At 48.8% G+C, this 19,565-nt stretch overlaps 2 protein-coding genes across 4 annotated transcripts in view; both read left to right on the top strand.

The window, feature by feature from the left end:
• The first annotated feature begins 44 nt into the window (after positions 1–44).
• LOC128346821 (U8 snoRNA-decapping enzyme-like) lies at positions 45–8,102 on the top strand. The gene is made up of 3 exons (XM_053300526.1): positions 45–251; positions 6,278–6,550; positions 7,629–8,102. Exons 1-3 carry the CDS (start codon positions 111–113, stop codon positions 7,812–7,814), a joined length of 600 nt encoding a protein of 199 aa, XP_053156501.1. The 5' UTR covers positions 45–110; the 3' UTR covers positions 7,815–8,102.
• Positions 8,103–16,363: 8,261 nt separating this feature from the next.
• Positions 16,364–19,565, top strand: part of ARHGAP4 (Rho GTPase activating protein 4) — a 69,417-nt gene continuing 66,215 nt past the window's right edge. For 2 of the 3 annotated variants that reach the window (XM_053296956.1, XM_053296957.1), the window contains exon 1: positions 16,370–16,849. In XM_053296956.1, the coding sequence (XP_053152931.1) occupies positions 16,783–16,849 (67 nt within the window). In that variant the 5' untranslated portion in view covers positions 16,370–16,782. Of the gene's footprint in view, positions 16,850–19,565 lie in introns of all 3 variants that reach the window. The other variant, XR_008316344.1, reaches the window with a different exon arrangement.

Here is a 19,565-nt window from a genome sequence, read left to right on the forward strand (position 1 = left end):
AGAGGCAAGGTAGTGTTTTATTTTCCCTCCTCCCGCCCCCCAGGAAGGCGGAGTTCCACGTGGAACTGAAGGCAGGCGTGAACTGCGGGGGGTTGTTGTAGCCTTGATCAATGGCCGAATCTCGGTCCCTGAGCAGGGTTGAAGCCTTACGCCTCGGGCCACCCGATTGGAAGCACGCTTGTCATGCCCTGCTCTATGCACCCTGTCCCGGCCGCCTCTTCGGGAAGATCCCGTTGCGTTTCGCAGTGTTGGTGAGACATAGGTTTTGGTGGCTGAAATGGAGATTCCTTTGAGTGTGGTGGTGGTTAGGGGTTAGACGCAATGGGTGGCTTGCTGAGTTGGAGGTCAGCCGCCCCACAAGCCCTTATCAATACCAGGGTTCGGTTCTGGTGTAAAGGTAAAGTGTGTGCGTGCTGCCGAGTCGGTGTCGTGAGGTAAAAATACGATTTTAAAAAGCTGAATGTTCTGAGCATGTAAACCAAGGCCTAGTTCTCACTGAGGTGATAAGCCTGTGTGCTGTGTCTGGTGGGGGTTCATGTGAGAAAATATTCAACCACTCAAATGCCTTCACGTAAAAAACTAGCACATTTGGATAAAAGATTTAGTCTACTCTACAGTCTTCTCCTGGATGTACCAGTTTTGTGTGTGCAGAATTTTTGAAACTGTGGACTTTAAAAAAGTAGAAATGTATCCACCCAGAGGATATTCACATTTATATTATGTGGTGGTGGTACACACACATTGTATTTTTTTTACAGTTTCTGTGGATGTAGTGCTCAACTACTGGAATTTGGTTTTAGCTGTTTGCTGTTTTTTAGCTGTTTTATAAAACATGGAGACTAGTCCTTGGGATCTGGTAACAGTAGAATGGGTTTATCCCCTGGAGTTGGCAAGGCAGTGGCACCTGAAGCCTTTGCTATGCTAAGTCATGCTGGTGGCTCACTTTGGACAGTGGCAGTGCATTTGCATATACCTTACTTCAGTGACTGGATGTAGCCATTAAGTCATGCTCACTGCACATCCAGCAGAACACTTCTTATCTGTATGTTGCATTTTATTAGTATTATTATTTACATTTATATCCTGTTCTTCCTCCAAGGAGCCCAGAGTGGTGTATTACATACTTACGTTTCTCCTCACAACAACCCTGTGAAGCAGGTTAGGCTGAGAGAGAAGTGACTGGCCCAGAGTCACCCAGCAAGTCTCATGGCTGAATGGGGATTTGAACTCGGGTCTCCCCGGTCCTAGTCCAACACTCTTACCACTATACCATGCTGGCTCTCACTAAACCACGCTGGCTCTTTAAAGATGAATACGGGTACAGTTATTTGCCACAAAAACATGTGTACAGACACCTGTATGCGCATACAATATAATGTATGAATAAGGATTGTCTCCATCCCTTTTTTAAAAGCACCGATTTTCTTTATTTAGCAGTGGGGAGATCAACTGTCCCTATCCAACCCTGGTACAGCATCCCTCCAATGGCTGTTGTTGGTGTCTGTCTTATGTTTCTTATTTAGACTGTGAGCCCTTTGGGGACAGGCAGCCATTTAATTAATTTCTGTATGTAATCCATTCCTATATGTAATTCATTCCATTAATTTCTGTATGTAAACCACTTTGGGAACTTTGGTTGAAAAGTGGTATATAAATACTCATTGCATTCGTCGTAAATGTAATTCATTCCATTAATTTCTGTATGTAAACCGCTTTGGGAACTTTGGTTGAAAAGTGGTATATAAATACTCATTGCATTCGTCGTAAATCTCCAGTGGGGCAAAGACTTCAAGGATGTCTGGAAGATGCAGAGTTGCTGCTGGTGGTACAGGGCTACAGGCTTGGGAATTTGGGAGCAAACCTGGGTCACATGTTCTGGATCTATCCATTTATTTAAAGAGAAAACCTTTGATTTCTGAGGATTAATATGTTCTGGCATCTAAAGTGTTGGCTGGTAGGGTTGAGAGAGCCTTTCTGGTGTCCTGGTAATGAAATCTGCTCCATAACAGAAGCACCACTGAACCTTAGGTATGAATTCTTGACATGAGCCATTTGGACTTTATTTTGAAGTATGTGATGAACTCTTTTTGTGGGCAAACAGAATGTTACCATGGTGAGAAGCTGCTTTTGCATGATGATTTTTCTGTAGCCTGGCTGAAATCCCTGATGTGATTTGCAATTTCCACTCCAGTGATGGGAACCTTGGGGTGCATCTGGTACCAATGTGGAAACTCTCCAAGCCGTTGGGTCTAGACTTTGCAGCCAGGGTGTAGAGAGTCCCCATGTAGAAACAGCTTCCTGTGGGATGAAGTAATTATATATGTCAAGCTCTGACAAACTTTCTTTGGTTTTAGAAGCCAGCTCAGACATTTAGGAGCCAGGCTGCCCTTTGCTCCATGGGGTGATGGGCCTCCTGCCTTGCTTGCTTACTCTTCTTTGGGTCACATTTGTCAAGCAGGTGATGGACAGACATGATCAGGAGGGATGATCAGCCAAGATGGAGGTGGGTTGTTCCTTCCTCTTCCTGGTTGTGTCTCGGTCAGATGGGTGATGGACGGATGTGACCAGGAGGAGAGGGAAGCCACCTGCCCTGTCTTGCTTGCTCACTCCTTTTCACTTCCTGGTCACTTATGTGCATTGCCTGACTTGAGTGTCATGCTTACATTTCCAGGCACGTGGCGATCTGGGCCCTCAGAATTGTCAAGCCCTGATATAGGTTGTAATATTGTTACAGATTAGGTCATGGCTACTGGGCTATCTCTTTGGCAGAATACTGGCTAACAGATCAGGGTGCCAGTGAAGTATCCTGAATGGGGAAAGCCATAAAAAGCCTTGTAGAATAGTATCTACCCATATCCACCTGATGGGGAGGGATTGATGTGAGATCCCCTTCTGCCCCAGTATCTGAGCAAAGACAGAGGCATTTTTTTAAGTGGTGACTCTCCTTATCTTTAGCAGGGGGAGAGCAACAGATCCTATCTAACACCAGCACAGCATCCCTCCAGTGGTTATTTCTGGTGTCTACCTTATGTTTCCTTTTTAGATTGTGAGCCCTCTTGGAACAGGAAACCATCTTATTTCTTGTTTGTTTTTGTTCTGCAAAACTGCTTTGAGAACTTTTGTTGAAAAGTGGTATATAAATATTCATCATAGTAGCAGCAGCAGAAAAAGGACAGGCACAAACTGAGTCTTGAAGAGGCTGAAATGAGACAGCTGGACTGAGAGCTGAAGCACTTTTGAATACAGGGCAGAACTGTATTCAGAAGAATACAGAACTGTATTTTTGGGGAACTGATGTAATAAGTTACTGCTTATAGGAGTTCTTTGCTCATTATTATTATTATTATTTCTTGTTTACACAGTCAGACAGGTGTTATTGACTGGTTTGTTTTATTCAGACATCGAGTCCTTCCCAAGGACCTGTGATGGCTGAATTTTATTGTCAATTGTTATAGATATCGCAGAATATAGGCTGTTCCCAGTAAAGCTGCTTTTTGTAATTGGCTGATGGTGATTTCTGTGGCCCCTATGGCGTTGAGGTGCTCTTCAAGGTCTTTTGGAACTGCACCCAGGGCGCCAATTACCACTGGGATTATTTGGGTCTTTTTCTGCCACAGCCTTTCAATTTCAATTTGTAGATCTTTGTATTTGGTGATTTTTTTCTATTTCTTTTTCTTCTATTCTGCTATCCCCTGGTATTGCTATGTCGATTATTTTGACTTGTTTTTCTTTCTTCTCGACTACAGTTATATCTGGTGTATTGTGTGGCAGATGTTTGTCTGTTTGTAGTCGGAAGTCCCATAATATTTTTACATCTTCATTTTCTTCAACTTTTTCAATTTTATGGTCCCATCAATGTTTGGCTACAGGTAGCTTGTATTTTTTGCAGATGTTCCAGTGTATCATCACTGCTACTTTGTCATGCCTTTGTTTGTAGTCAGTCTGTGTGATCTTCTTACAACAGCTGATTAGATGGTCCACAGTTTCATCTGCTTCTTTACAAAGGCAGCACTTGCTGTTTGTGGTGGATTTTTTGACTTTTGCTCTTCTTATTTATTTATTTATTTATTTATTCAATTTCTATACCACCCTTCCAAAAATGGCTCAGGGTGGTTTACACAGAGAAATAATAAATAAATAATTAAGATGGATCCCTGTCCCCAAAGGGCTCACATTCTAAAAAGAAACATAAGATAGATACCAGCAACAGTCACTGGAGGTACTGTGCTGGGGGTGGATAGGGCCAGTTACTCTCCCCCTGCTAAATAAAGAGAATCACCACGTTAAAAGGTGCCTCTTTTCCAAGTTAGCAGGGGTTTTCAACTCCATCAGATGCTCAACTTGTTCTTTACTTGTCTTTTACAAATATAAAGACATTGATAAGCCACCTGAATCCAAGTAGTGGTGCACCCTTGGAACTTTCCCCTGTTCTAGGAAATGATGAGCGTGTATGGGAGTGCATATATATAGGTTAGTCGTCCGTCTTACTTTCTCCTCAAGAGGCTGCCAAGCAGAAAGTCCAGCTCCGATTGGAGGATCTCCAGGCTATGGGCTCCTTTATTATTTATTTTTCCCTTTGCCCTCTCTCTTTTTATTTTTTATCCCTTCAGTTTCCCTGGCTTTTTTCTGCCTCTCTGTTCTGGTGTGAGTGTGAACATGTAAACTGTGGAAGATTGAATTCTATATATGTATGTATTGGGGGTTTGAGAACACGAATTTAATCTGATCCAAAAAAATGAGAATTTTGGAGGTGGAAGCTCGTCTTTAGCTGGCAGGTGGCAAGGGAAATCGAGGAGTAAGGACTCTGAATAGAGTTTGGGTTGTAATTATTGTGTTAAGGCACAGCGGGGGGTTGAATGGCAAGAAGGGCCCCAATGGCAGAACTTGGACAGGTGACCTCAGAGGTGGTTCGCTGCCCATCACGGCTTGAGGCAAGTTGCAATATGCTGCCCCACCCTCATCGCTGTCCCCACTCCCTGGGTGAGCCTGATGCTGATGAAGCCCCACCAGCTGGACTTGCCATGCTTTATCCTCCAGTCAGCAGCACTGCTGGTTCTAACAGCTAGGGTCCATCCGGCTTCACCAGTCAGTCTGCCTCTTGCTGCTGCTTCTCCAACTCATGTGCATGCACACTCTTTCTCCTCCCCCCCCCGCCCACTCCAGCATCAAACAAAAATGGACAAGTTTGGTGCTGGGGGGAACAGGCAGCAGGAATTTTTTCACACCCAGCTTTAGTTCACACCTCCTCTGGAATGGCGATGTGTGTTGACATATCAGCCAGATTTATCTCCAGGTCCCTGGGAGCTATGAGCTATCGGGGAGCACTTCACACACGATTTGAGGTTTTCATCATGCATTAGAGTGCAGCCGGATTTATCTCTGGGGTTAAAACAAAAATCCACACTTTGTCTTGGGGTTTTTGTTTTTGTTTTTGCAACTTCAAACTTGCAGTAAAGCGTGCTGTCTGGGAAAGCTCCAGGAGAGAGAGAGAGAGCGCGCGCATGAACTGGAGTGGCCGTGGTGGCAAGAGACCGTCTGGCTGGTGAATTGGGGTGCATGCTGCCTGCTACAACAGCAAGTGGTAGCATCAGGTGAAGGACCAAGCGCACCGCTGTAGGTGAGGTGCCAGCAAAGGGGAGAGGGGTGGCATCAGCACTGGGTTCTGGCTGGGGGGTGGAGCTGCGAATTGGGCGGTACTAGCCCGGGGGGGTGGGGCGGGACAGCAGGTAGATAGGGTGATGTCTGCGAGGTGTAACTCACTTGCCACTTGAGGCTGTTGCCTCATGGGGGAGCTGCCACGGGTGACAGGTTCCCAAAGCTGCTGCCTGAACGCTTCGTTCCTTGTTGATGGTTCCCAGAAATGTTGATTGGTTATATTCTGCCTGCAAGTGTCAGTCACCATCAGTCTGGTCTGCCTGGACCTCTGTCCTTGTCACTTCGTTGACTTGGGGGTTGTGCCGGGTCTGCCTTCTGAACGGCTGTGCCAGGGTCTCCTGCCAGTCTTGTACGTCTGCTGCTGCTTGTGGCGACTGTGCGGCTCACTCTGAATCCAGCCACTGTGTGTGTTGCACACATACTGCCATTGTGTGCCCAGGACTGGAGTGCTGAGGGAGGCAACGGGAACAGGAAAGGAAGCCTTGTGGGTTCTGTCGGGAGCTTTGGGCATTGCCTATACAGGAACATATGTTGAAGGCTTAAGCCCTGCTAGGGTGGAAGGGGTGAGTGGGAGGTGACTGAAGGAAAATGAGCTGGCATATTCTCTCTTTTTCCTTTGCAGATGCAGATGCGATTTGATGGGCGTTTGGGTTTCCCAGGTGGATTTGTGGACCCGCGGGATGCTTCTCTGGAGGAGGGTCTGAACAGGGAGCTGCACGAAGAGCTAGGCCCTGGTGCGACCTCTCTGCTTGTAGCAGAAAGGGACTACTTGAGCTCCCATGCCTCTGAGAGACCCCAGCGGGTGGTGGCGCACTTCTATGCCCAGCGGCTCAGCCTGGAGGAGTTCCAGACCATAGAGGACAGGGCGACGCAGGCCAAAGACCATGGACTGGAGGTGTGAATAGGGTTGAGGGTGGGGGCTGGAAGGGAAAGTGTTGTCCAGGGCTGTGTACATTCTGCATTCAGTGGCTTAAAATTCTTTACCAAGGCAATCCAGTTTTTGCCCTTGGAGAAGCTTGGAGAGAATTCTACCATTTCCATAAATTATGGCAGTTAAGAGACAGTATGCTAACTTCTTAAGCTGAATAATCATTTCTTCTCTCTTTTTACTATTTCTTCCAACCTTGCACTTATGGAGAGAGGCAAAGCAGAGAAGCCCCACATCCCAGCCATGGAAAAGCTTGCTCAGCCCCTTCTCCTGCCACTGGGATTTCACCCTGCATTGCCGACACAGTTCTGAGCATGGTTTGGAAATCATAAGGACTAGAAACTTGCATTTCCATCCCCCCCTGCCGCCCCCCATTGAAAATTTAGGTTCTTGCATTGTGTGACCAAATACTGTACTACATTCTGCAGTACATCTACATTCTTTCAGGATCCATAAAATCCTGAGTGCATTAAGATGTAGAGCAGGGGTGGGGAACCTTGGCCCTCCAGCTGTTTTTGGACTACAACTCCCATAATCCCCAGCCACAGAGGCCAATAGCTAGGGATTATGGGAATTGTAGGCCAACATCTTCAGGAGGGCCAAGGTTCCGCACCCCTGATGTAGAGCATCCAGAGCTGGGATGGAGAAGAGGAAGAGGAACTGTTTCCCTAAGAAGAATAGGGTGCAGCAGAGGCTGGGAGGAGAGCTGGTTCTGTGGTAGCAAGCAGGAATTGTTCCCTTTGCTAAGCAGGGTCCACCCTAGTTTACATTTGAAAGAGAGACCACATGTGAGCACCGGGAGATATTCCCTTTAGGAGATAGGGCCACTCTTGAAAGAGCACTTGCCTGCTTGCTTGTATGCAGAAGATCCCAAGTTCCTCCCTGGCATCTCCAAGATAGGGCTGAGAGGGATTCCTGCCTGCAACCTTGGAGAAGCCGCTGCCAGTCTGTGTAGACAATACTGAGCTAGATAGACCAATGATCTGACTCGGGATATGGCAGCTTCCTATGTACTGTGACCCCATTTCTGCTCCTCTTGCTTCAGGTGATGGGGCTTGTCCGTGTTCCCCTCTACACGCTGCGTGATGGTGTTGGTGGTCTCCCGGCTTTCCTTAGCAATACTTTCATCGGCAGTGCCCGAGAGCAGCTGGTTCACGCTCTGGACACTCTCCAGCTTGTGCCAGGAGAGCAGCTTCAGAAGGCTGTTACTATGGCCCAGAAGAAACCGTGAGCCTCACTGGCTGTACCTGCTGCCTTCCTCCTCCCGATGGCTTGAATACGGGACCCCCCCCCCCCATGAACTATGTAGACTTCTGAATGGAGCCGCTGGAGAGAGAAATCGGAGAGTATGTCTGCCTTGCTCCTTGTAAATGGCTTGTTGCCTCTGAATCCAGCCCCATAGGGGCTGTGTCTTTTGACAAGGAGTGTTGAGAACTGCTTGTGTCGAACTGCTTGCATGTTTAAATTATTGATGGTGTCTGTCCAGATTGAATCGGAGTAGGTAAAGGTTAAGAGTGAAGCCATCTGGTCCGCTGTCTCATGCCTTCCGGGTGTGTGCGCACGCATGGAGATACATACAGAGATATATAATAGGAGGGTTTCTTACATCTAGGGAATGGCTTTACAAATAGCACTCTGACTCATGTGTGGTTTTGATATTCCCTTTCTGGTTTAAAACACGCTGCCTCTTTGCATTCCAGGATTTGTACATCATGGAAGCTTGGATTGTCCTGGTTGCAGCAGTGCATTGCACATCCCTGTTGGGTTGCCATTACTTCACTTCATGGTTGCAGTCACACCCCCACCCCCTTACTTTCTAAGCTTCTCACGGTTCCTGAAGAATGGTTTGCGACCTACAGCTGTTATCACCCCCAACTGCAGTGTTGGACTACAGATCCCATTGTCCCCAGCCAGAGTTGCAGCTAGGGATGATGGGAGCTGTGATATAACAAGTGCTGGAGAGCTCATTTAAGGCCCTTGAGGAGTCTCCACTGATGGAATGCTTTGATTGGCTCATAAGGAAGTGTCCACCAGAGAAGGGAGGCTTTCTTCCTCTTCCCCTTTCCCCAGGTCTGATGTGCTGACACAGGTGTGGGAATTGCACTTGTTCACCACCTCTCTCCCCATTAGCCCAGGCCCCTTATCATGTTCTCTGTTGGCCGTGTTGCAGAATGGGTGCAGCCTTGACTGTTGCAAATGTTGATTTTGTCAAAAGCGAGTGGCCTCTTTGCACTTCAGATGGTAATTGAAGAGGAGAAGAGAGCTGGTCTGGTGGTAGCAAGCATGACTTGTCCCCTTAGCTAAGCAGAGTCCACCTTGGTTGCATATGAATGGGAGACTAGAAGCGTGAGCACTGTCAGATATTCCCCCTCGGGATGGAATCGTGAGCACTGTCAGATATTCCCCCTCTTCTCTGGGAAGAGAAGAAGGTTCCCAGTTCCCTCCCTGGCTTCTCCAAGATAGGGCTGGGAGAGATTCCTGCCTGCCACCTTGGAGAAGCCGCTGCCAGTCTGTGTAGACAATACTGAGCTAGAGGGACCTATGGTCCGACTCAGTATATGGCAGCTTCCTATGTCCCTAAAGCATGTCCTGGCTGTGCTCCTTCACACCATGAACCCTCCGTGAACATGCTGCCAGTTGTGACTCACCATTGCATGTTCCCAAGTGCTTGGAGAGACTCCTCTCCCTCTCCCGCGTTTCCAGGTTTACTGCAACAAAGCTGGCGTCGCTGCAGTAGATGCAATTGCCGGGTGAAGTACCTCTCCCTTTCAGCCGTTTGTGACTCTTTAATAGGCCTGGCTGCTCTTGATTTTTTTTTTTTTAATATTTAAAAATGCTTTTCCAGAGCTCAAAACAACATTCAGAAAGATGTTTCAAAAATCTTATTACAGAGGAGATGTTTTCTGATGTCTTGGTCAAAACAGCAACATAGAAAAGGGGATGATCTTGTTCCCCTCTTTGGTTTCCCTTCCTACTGAGCACCTTGGCAGCTGTCGCACTTGCAGGAGGTCTACATGTGCCCAGTTTGGGCAAATTTAAAAGCAGAATCAAAGCTTGACCTTAAAAAAAAATCTGCAGTAAAAAGCGAAGAGGTAAGGGAGTTATGGATTTACACATCTGCCAAAAAAAAAAGAAAAAGGAAACTTTGAATGAAATTGCTAGAGGCAGCTCCCCCATGAGGCCAATTGAGGCAATAGCCTCTGGCAGCAAGTGTGCCACAGAGTAGTGAGTATGGACCCCCACCTCCACTCTGCCCCCTGGGCCAGAAGCCCAGTGCTGATCTCTGCCCTCCTTATTTATTTATTACATTTATATACTGCTCTATCCAAACGGCTCTGGGCAGTGCACAGCAGCAAAAATAAAACCTGTGAATCAGTCCTTTAAAAGCAATCATTACAAAATAATTTAAAAACAGTTTAAAACCATTAACAATTAAAACATTTAAAACAGTTTAACAACCCTGGAAGGCCAGGCCAAACAGAGAGGTTGTAAGGGCTCTCCTGAAGGCTCGCTCTCTCCTTCCCTGTCTCTGGCATCTTCAGCAGCATACAGTGCCTCTGTTCATTATTTGCTTTACTACAACAACAACTATATACCGCTTTTCAACAAAAGTTTCCAAAGCGGTTTACATAGAGAAATAGTAAATAAAAATAAGACAGCTCCCTGTCCCCAAATCTTTAGTAGACAGTGGGCATCCATTGCTGGCTGGCTTCCCTCACTGCGTCCCCAGCTTGTGTTCTTCCCCACTCCCCCAGCACCAAACAGGTGTTCTTCCAAAAGGGAGGAGAGAAAGCAGGCACATTTTTGGATGTGGGGGGCAGAGATATCCAATGCAGTGGGGGCAGTGAGAGAGACGGGCCACGGATGCTGCATGCCTGGTGCTAGTGGGAGAAGAGAGTGCTGCATGCTGCTGAAGAGGCGAGGGAGGGGAAGAGGGATGGCTTCTGCCCAGGTGTGGGGATGGAGCGGTGAGTCAGCTGGGGCCCGCAAGTAGGCAGGGCAGAATCCGTGCCCAGCTTGACCTGGCTCTGGGGGTGGCGCCTTGCAACAAGTTGCCTCAAGTGGCGACGGGCAACGAGCCGCCTCTGTAAGTTGCCCACTTTAACTGCTGTGCCATAGAAGCAGTCAACGCTTTCTGTCGTCCTGCGCTTCTTAAAGCATAGCCTTCGGGCACCAAGAGCTTGCCCTTTTTGTTTTTCAGTCCCAGTCGGGCAGTACTGTGTGCCTGTATCTTGTGTTTTTCTTGCGTGTTGAAAACTCAACAAGGAGGTTGCCAGGCAGGCCTCCCTGGGTGTCTGTAAAAGGAGGCACCACTACCAAGAGAGCCCTGCTCCAGCCCTCTCATTGCTCAAACCTCCCAAGGGGCTAGAACCCAAGGCGAGGAGGCCTCTTCTGCAGATCTCAATAAACCTTAATTTGCTGCTGTTAAGAATCCTTTAATGGAGCTTCAAGGGCCGCTTTGTTATGAAAAGCCCCAATAAGTGGGACCCTTGAGTTGACAACAGCAGCTCCCAAGTGGCTCCCCTTGCAGCTTCCATTAAATGGATTATACATGCTGCAGCCGGAGTGAATGTGTGCGATGGGTTGGGGGAAGTGCAGTGTTGCATCTTCTGGGCTGGAAGGCTGGTTGTTGCCTGAAACTTTACTTTGGCTCCCCCTCCCTGCCCCCTCTGTCACTGGGTTCTGAATTTTTCTTGACTGTCTTCCTTGGTCTGCTTAGCAGCCTTGTGATCCCTGTCCAGTGCTGACTGAGCTTCGTATTTATCCTGCCCCTCTGCCTGTAAAGGAGTGTGAAAATACATTGGGGTGTGTGTGTTTAGTAAAACCACACAGATATTTATAAATTGGGAGGAGGTGTGGTTTTGTGGGCAGAGCATGGATAATCCCAGCTCCAAGAATGCCTGTTCAGCTTCTTTGGAGTGGGCGGGTGTGGGCGTACATGTGAAGGATCATCTCCAACTCTGCTGAGACAGCGCCGGGTGTAGCGTTTTAAGCAAAGCAGCTTCCTGTGATGGGAAGTCCCTCTTTTTTGCTTTGGGCTGAGGAGCGTGGAGCCTCCAGTTACACTTCTTTTGTGCTAACTACAGGCAGCTGTGATTGGGCACAGCTATGGGTCATAGAGGGTTAGAGATTACAAAACTGGCAACACTGAAACCTTTCCCTGCAACAACTTCTGTTTTTAAAAAAAGCAATGCAAATATGTGCATTCTGCAAAAACTCTTTATTTTATCATTTGTTGACTTGTTTGAAAACTGTAAGTAGCCTTGTTGGGTTACTTATAGCACAATCTGACTTTCTCAGATTAGGAACAAAATGAGTAAGTCTAAGTAACAAGTTTCTGAGTTCTGCAGATCTCTTCATCAAGCTAGATGCTGAGGAAAGAGAGAGAAAAAATGAAGGGAGCAAAGCTGGGCATGGTTACAGCCCCAAAGTCCATAGCTTCTAACAATCTTAAGAAGAGCCACACAGAATCAAGTTGATTAGGTACTCAACACTGATTTTAGGATGCGCATAAAACTAGAATACGACAAAGAGAATAATGGCTGCTTCTCTGAATGCAGAATATATAATATCTAGCAGTTTCTCTGATCCACCCCAGCATGAATCAAACCACAGAGGTCCCTTGTAAAGCAGAGAATGGAAGTAAGAGAGAAATGTGGTGGTTTTTGTGCTGGAAACTGATTTAGGTTCAGAATCCAGTTGGGTAGCATTACCTGGTTTAAGACATTCTTATCCAGCTTTTCCTCTACAATAGCCCTCAAGGCAGCTAAATGTTTGTTCATCATTGTCAACAGATTAAATATTTTAGCTGCTTAATATCTGCCTTTTAACAGATTAATTAACAGATTAAATTTAAATACATTTGCATGTTATTGAAACCTCAGACACTGAAGGGTAGCTCAAGGATTAGTGCTGCCCTGTGGATCCAGGCCTCCTGGTGATGAGCCCCCGACATTACTGACAAAAACCAAGCATTAGACGGGTAATAGAAATGTTGCATGCAGAGCCCAAAGCAAAGATTACTTGCCTCTCTTTCATCCCAGGATAAAGGACAATATGAGACCAGAAAGCAGGGTTGTTTTCCCTTGCTGGTATTGTTCACAGTTACATAGAAGCATATGCTGGCCTGTGAATGACCCAAGAGAGCAAGCTAATGGGTAGTGCAGTGACATTCTGGGGTCCAGTTGGAAAGAACCCAAAAGCCATTGAATCTAGCTGATAAGGGGAAATGTGATCAAGGTGTGTAAAGAGTCCCCCCCCCCCCGCCGAATGTGTGGTGATTCAAGAAAATTGTTTGACAGATTCTGGGTTTGCTCAAGGACAATATGTTACAGAATTCACTGCCACAAACTCTGGTGATGGCCCCTAAGTCAAGATACTTGACTTATCTCTTGCCCACTAAAATAGTTTGGAAAATAATAGTTCATGTGTTCTGTGTTTTAAATTTCTACTAGCTTAACCCACACAGAGCATCTGCGTGCTAGTGCTTGATTGCTCCCCTGCCACAGCCATCCTCACCTCAGAGATCCTCACCTGAGATGCACTCCGGCCATCTCGTTGCTTCCACCCCCCTCACCCCTCTTGGTCGTGGCTGCAGCATTGCTGGAGCCTATTGGCCAGGCTGCAGCCCTCTATCTCCAGAGACCTCCCCACCCTCACCTGAACCCTGCTCCTGCTCTTCCCCACAGGAGCAGCAGTGGTTGACCGGGCCCTTCCTTGCTGCTGCCACAGCCATGGCGGCTCATTCCCCTCAGGCCGCTGACAGGCCCAGTCCTGTCCCTTGCTTGCCTGTCTCCTTCTGCCAATGGCCTCAGTAGCCCCAAACAGCAGCAGTGGTTGACTGGGCCCTTCCTTGCTGGTGCCACCACCATGGCCGCTCGTTCCCCTTAGGCCATTGGCAGGCTCGGGCCTGTCCTTCGCCCTTCTTTCTGACCCCCTCTCCCCTCTCTTTCTTCCCCTTCCTAGGTTAACATATCTTGTTTCCTCATCTAATTCACACAATAGCAGCCTCCTTCTCCTGAAGGGGGCTCTTTTCTCCCTCATGACCCCTCTCTTGGCAGATCCTATCCATCTATCCCCCCCTCCCCTCTACCATCAAGAACATATTCTGACCAGTAACTTCCGGGCTCCTCATCCCTATCTGCATATGGAATCCCCACTGCCCAATCACCATGGTGCTACAGGCTCCTTCTCCCGATCTGCATATGGAATCCCCACTGTCCAATTAAATGCTTCTACTCATGAGCTCCCACACACATGATTAGCCACGGGCATGCCTTAGGAATTATATATATATAGATTATGGCTATTCTCAGACTCTGTTGCCTGAGGAGTAGACAGGCTGCTTGGAAGTTTGCGACCACGTGCTAGCTTGACCCTTGCCTTTAATGGTTGGGGAAGGCAGCAAGCAAGCGAGGGACTTGGCCCATGGGTGATGGAGGTGGTCATTGCCTCCCTGAGTCAAGGGTGGTGCCCCCAGCTGAAGGAACTTGTCATTAGGCCCCTCGGGGGAAAAAAAAAAAAAGCCTTCACGGAACCCAGCTGATTTAAACCACTTTCGACCAGTTTTTAACCTCCAGTTCTTGGGCAAGGTGTTGGAGTGTGTGGTGGCATCTCTGCTCCAGGCAGCCCTAGAATAATCTGATTACTTAAATCCTTTCCAGCCTGGCTTCTGGCCCAGATGTGGGATGGAACTGGTGGATGACCTACACCAGAAGATAGACAGAGGGAGAGTGATTCTTTTAATTCTTCTGGATCTCTCAGTGGCTTTTGGTACCATCAACCATGGTATCCTTCTGGGTCACCTCTCTGGGCTTCTACGTGGGGACACAGTTATACAGTGGCTCTGATCCTACCTCAGAATGTGGTGCTGGGGGATGGCCTTTGGTCTGTGGGGTTCCACGGGGATCCATTTTGTCCCCTTTGGTGTATAACATATGAAACCACTGGGATCAATATACGGATGATACCCAGCTCTACCTAGCATTTAAGTCAGCCAATACCAGCAAGGCTGTGGATATTCGTAACCAGTGTTTGGAGGCTATGCTGGGCTGAATGGGGGCAAACAAGGGGTCACAATCCCCTGTAAGTCAGCTTGTGGGTGCTTCTGGACCCCACACTGTCCGTGGAGGCACAGGTGGTGGCGGTGTGCAGAAGTGCCTTTTACTAGCTACAGTTGACATGCCAGCTGTGACCTCAGACTTGACTTCACTCAGCTCTGGTGTCATCCAGATTGGACTACTGCAATGCACTCAATGGGGAGCTGCCCTTGAAGATAGATCAGAAGCTTCAGCTGGTCCAGAACCCCACTTCAAGGGTGCTTGTGGGCATGAGCCTCTTCACAAGTGTGAGTGACACCCATCCTGTGGCAGCTTCATTGGTTAGTAGTTTGTTTCTAGGCTAGATTAACCCTTTAAAGCCCTACATGGTTTGGGGCCAGGGTATTTCTAAAACCGCATTTGCCCAAACAAATCTGCTGGGGCCCTCCGTTCAGCATCTTAGGCCCTGCTCATGGTCTCGCCACTAACGGAGATCCAGTTGGCAGGGATTAGAGACAGGGCCTTCTCAATCGTGGCTCCTTGGCTTTGGAATGCCCTCCTGGAAGAGCTTTGCCTTCCTCAGGATTTTTAAAAAAACCCTAAAGACCCATCTTTTTAGAGAGGCGTTTAAAATGATTTTTCTGTATTTGGTGGATTTTGACTTTAACTTTCTAACTTGTAACTTTAAAATATAGTTGTAACTGAGTCTTGTTTCTAGTTTAATTTCTGTTAGTTTTAAAATAAGTTATCTCTTACTGATTTTGTGAGTGACCCCAAGCAATAGTGCACTGGAGGGGTGGGGATTTTTTTTTTTAATTCAGCCCCCACCCTGGTTCCCTGACTAAATCCTCCTTAATCCACACACTTTGTGCCCACGAGTTTTCCCCTCTCTGGTTCAACAGCTCCTAGGAGGCAATTCTGAACTGGCTTCCAAACATGTGGGAGAAGGGTTGGATCCCCTTCCCCTTTTACCCTAGTCCAAAATGGGGCCTTTGCAGCTGTCTCTTTGAAGATTAAAAATATGCATGTGTACTTTGAATGACCAGGGGACAGGGAGAGAGCATCCTCTCTCTGTGCTATTTAGTCAGTAAATAAATGTTTGTGAAGTGACTGTCTTCATAAAGTAATTGATGGGAGGTGGGACGATATAGCAGAATTTCCTCCAGAAGTCTGTATAGGTGTATATTCAATTCAGCTTTATTTAGGGTTTTTTTAAACCTTGCAATACATTTTAACCCCAACCTCCTGGGAGGGCTGCTTCACCCTTGCTTGTTGATCCCTTGATAACTGCACCACCATCAAGCAAGGATTTTCGTGTGTGAATATTCCATCGTAAATGTAACACTGCAGATGGAATTGCAATGCCATCTGCTGTCAACTCAAACACAATGCTTTTCAGTGCAACCGCCTGTACTTCTTCCTTGCGGAGTGTCCATACGTGGTGTTTGCAAGGCTGGGGGGGACACAGTGGTGCAATCTCAGTGTAGTCAGCCTTCCTCATTGTACAGGTTCGCTTACGTCCTGCGGTAGGGGAAGAAACAGCGAAGTTTCCCTACTGCAATCATCATGTGTGTGGAGCTGCCCCCCCCGCCGCCCCCAAGTTTACAGCCATGAAGTATCGCACATGCACGTGTGAGCCAGTCTGGCCGCTTCGCTAGTATTTGCATGGAAACGGGCGGGTGGACGTTTAGTTGCTCCAGCGCAATTCTTGCACAGAAGAGGGGGCGGAGGCGGAGGAGGAGGAGGGTGTGATCTGGTGGTGCAACAGTCGCCTACTACGCGTCTCAGGCTTGGCGCTGGCAGTGGCTGTGTCTGTTGCCACCACGTTGGACAGGGTGACACAAAGCCTCTGGCTCCCGCCCTGGGCGAGTGAGTGCGCCTGGCACGGGGCGCTGGCTGTGAGTGGCACGCGCTGGCACGGCGGGGAGGAGGGGAAGCCGGAGCGCAGCGGGTTAAATAACGCTGCCGCTCCAGCCCCAGCTTCTGCCTCTGGGGGAGAGAAAGAGAAGGGAAGGGGGCGGTGCCTTCCTCGCCCGGGAGCGCGGCGGCAGCAGCAGCAGCACACCGCGCCGCATCTCCAGTGCGCATCTTGCGGACAAGCGGGCAGCGGCTGCTGCGGTGGTGGCCCTCTTGCGCCCCGCCGCCGCCGCTGTCGCCGAGATGAGCGCGCCGGGCAGAGCGCGCCGCGAGCGAGGCAGCCAGGCCGAGTACGAGACGCAGGTGAAAGGTGAGGATTTGGGGGACGGGGAGTCGGTGGGTGGGGTTGCCTGCGCAGGGGGGCAGCGCTGGCAGCCGCCGGGTGCTGCGGGTTGGGGTGCTCCGGGGCGGCGGCGGCGGCGGGGTTGCAGAAGGGTGGCTGGCTGGGTGGGTGGGGCTGCGCGGAGAGAGGGAGACGGCGGGGAATGAGCAACCTGGGGGCATAGGCGCGGGGGGCAGGAAAGGGGGTGGGGGCGCGGCCGCATGTGGAGGGAGAGCAGAGGAGGGCGAAGGGCGCTGCATGTGGAAGAGGGGCAGTGGAGAGCTACGGGCTGGAGGCGCCGCATGCATTGTGTGTAGGCAGGAGAGGTCGGTTTGCATTCGGAGGAGGGGATGGCCACTGCGCTAACGCTGAGGGGGGAGGCTGAAGAGCAGCCATCAGGGCATCTGCCTGCCTGTGCAGGTGGCGGTGGCACACACACTCTCTTGGTTTCCATCTGCCTCTACGCTTGGAGGCCTGGGTGACCCAAGGCACAGTCGTCGCGGCTCCAGCCTCTTCTGCTTGAGCCTGACTTAGCCAGTCAGGGCCGTGCCCCCTCCCCTCTGGGGTGCTGCTGCTCCCCTGTCAAGGACCATCAGCACGGGGTTCTCCTGCGCTTGCATCTATATGTCTGCAAGAGGAACGGCCCCCTCCCCGAAACCGAGGGAAATGTGACCCAGATTTTCCAGACTGTCTAATATTGTTGCTGGTGGTAGTTGGGAGGGGCTGAAAATATGGAGTCCTCTTTCCAGCCTTGGGAGGGGAGTGGTGGTCTTGTGGGTTGGAGTGGTAATGGGTGAACTGCAGGGTTTTAAAGTTAAAACACACACACACCAAAACCAACCAAGGATACCCTGTGCCAGGCTGACAGGAAAAGAACCCAGGAGTCCTGGCTCCAAACAACCTCCCTCTGGTAAAGCACCAATTTCCACTTCCCCTGTTTAAGACACCCTTGCACAGCAGAGCTCTTGATTGTAATGCAACATCCCTTCTTGGTTCCGGTCGTTCAACTTCCTCTCAACTGCAAGTGATCAGCCAGCGATTCTTTCTGCCCCAAGATTCAACTGCTTCCCTCCCACAGTGCTACAGCACCTTTCTGGACCTGCCTAGGCTTACCATTATTATAACAACTGCTAGCCCAGAGCCCTTCTGGTATTGCTGCAATAGACGCCAGCAGTCTTGGCTTTTGGTATGCCTGCACTTAATACACCAATATGGTTTAGTCCAATAAATTGTGTTGTCTGAGGCATTAAGGCTCAGTGGCACTACACTACACATTAACTCAAGAAAGTTTTCCTGTGTAAACCCTACTGCAATCAACACAGGAGCAGTGTTCAGTGGGACATGCATAGAATAATCTCCTGGTGGATTGTGCTCCACGGACCAGATCTGTTTGTGTCCCCGCCACACCCCAGCCTTTATTCTGTAACCCAGAATTCACTGCCTTCATGGTAGGGCCATCTCTGTCTGCCACTAGGCCTAACTTCCTCTTCTAGAGGCCCTTGCTACAACTCTGTTGAACCTGGAAACAGAAACCACTCCTACAGTCTATGCATTTTTTCCAAACCATTCTGCAGCGTTTGTGTGCAAGAACCGTTCAGCCTTTAGTATGAAAAAAACTGCCTTGAGCAAAAGAAGTGAAGCAAACTTCCCTTGTAATGGAGGTGGATCTATCATGAAACAAAATGTGAAGCAGCTTTCTCAGGGGGCATATTTTGGGCATTACTGCAGCAGGGGTTCCTCCCCCCACCCCACCCCCTTTTAATGGACAGGTTTTTCAAAAGTCTATGTTGCCTGTGGAGCAGCAGGCAAGGGGCCTTCATTATGGTGTTGGGCTCATAGTTTTTAGTAGAACAGTAACTTCAAGGTAGTGAGTGCCACTGTGGACAAGATGGCAGTTCTATAGTAACTGTTATAGTAGGATGTCTGTGTTAAAAGTACATGCCAGGCATCATCTTGAAAATATTTCCATGCTACAGTCACTAATCAGTTACTGGTGGGAAGACCCAGAGGAGGAGCTTCGTAAGCTGGGAAAGCAACATAGCCTTTTACCTTCAGGTAGCCGAAAATAAAAAGCAGACTGGTTGTGCTCTGACACTGGAACTGGTTAGGTTTAAACACTTCAATCTCTAACCGATGGAGGAGCTAACTTCATTGTAGGTAGACTAGGGTGCCACCTAATGGTGCAGTGGGAAATAACTTGCCTAGCAAGCATGAAGTTGCCAGTTAGAATCCTCGGCTGCTGCTACCTATATTGGGCAGCAGCAGTGATATAGGGAGATGCTGAAAGGCATCATCTCATACTGTGTGAGAGGAGGCAACGGTAAACCCCATCAGAATTCTACCAAAGACAACCACAGGGTTCTGTGGGTGCCAGGAGTCGACACCGACTCAACAGCACACTTTGCCTTTAGGATGAGAGTTGGGCCTAAGGAGACAATGGGTGTGTATCCTGGTTCAGCTGTACTCTCACTGGTGGCAACTTCAGGCAGGCTACTGTCTCTGAGCCATAGCATTCTTTTTTGGTGAACTATGAGGGGAGAAGGAGCCACCTAATGGTGCAACTGGGAAATGACTTGACTAGCAAGGCAGAGGTTGATGGTTCGAATCCCCACTGGTATGTTTCCCAGACTATGGGAAACACCTATATCGGGCAGCAGCAATAGAGAAAGGTGCTGAAAGGCATCATCTCATACAGCGCAGGAGA

This window comes from Hemicordylus capensis, chromosome 2 (genome assembly GCF_027244095.1).
Source record: "Hemicordylus capensis ecotype Gifberg chromosome 2, rHemCap1.1.pri, whole genome shotgun sequence".
NCBI lineage: Eukaryota > Metazoa > Chordata > Lepidosauria > Squamata > Cordylidae > Hemicordylus > Hemicordylus capensis.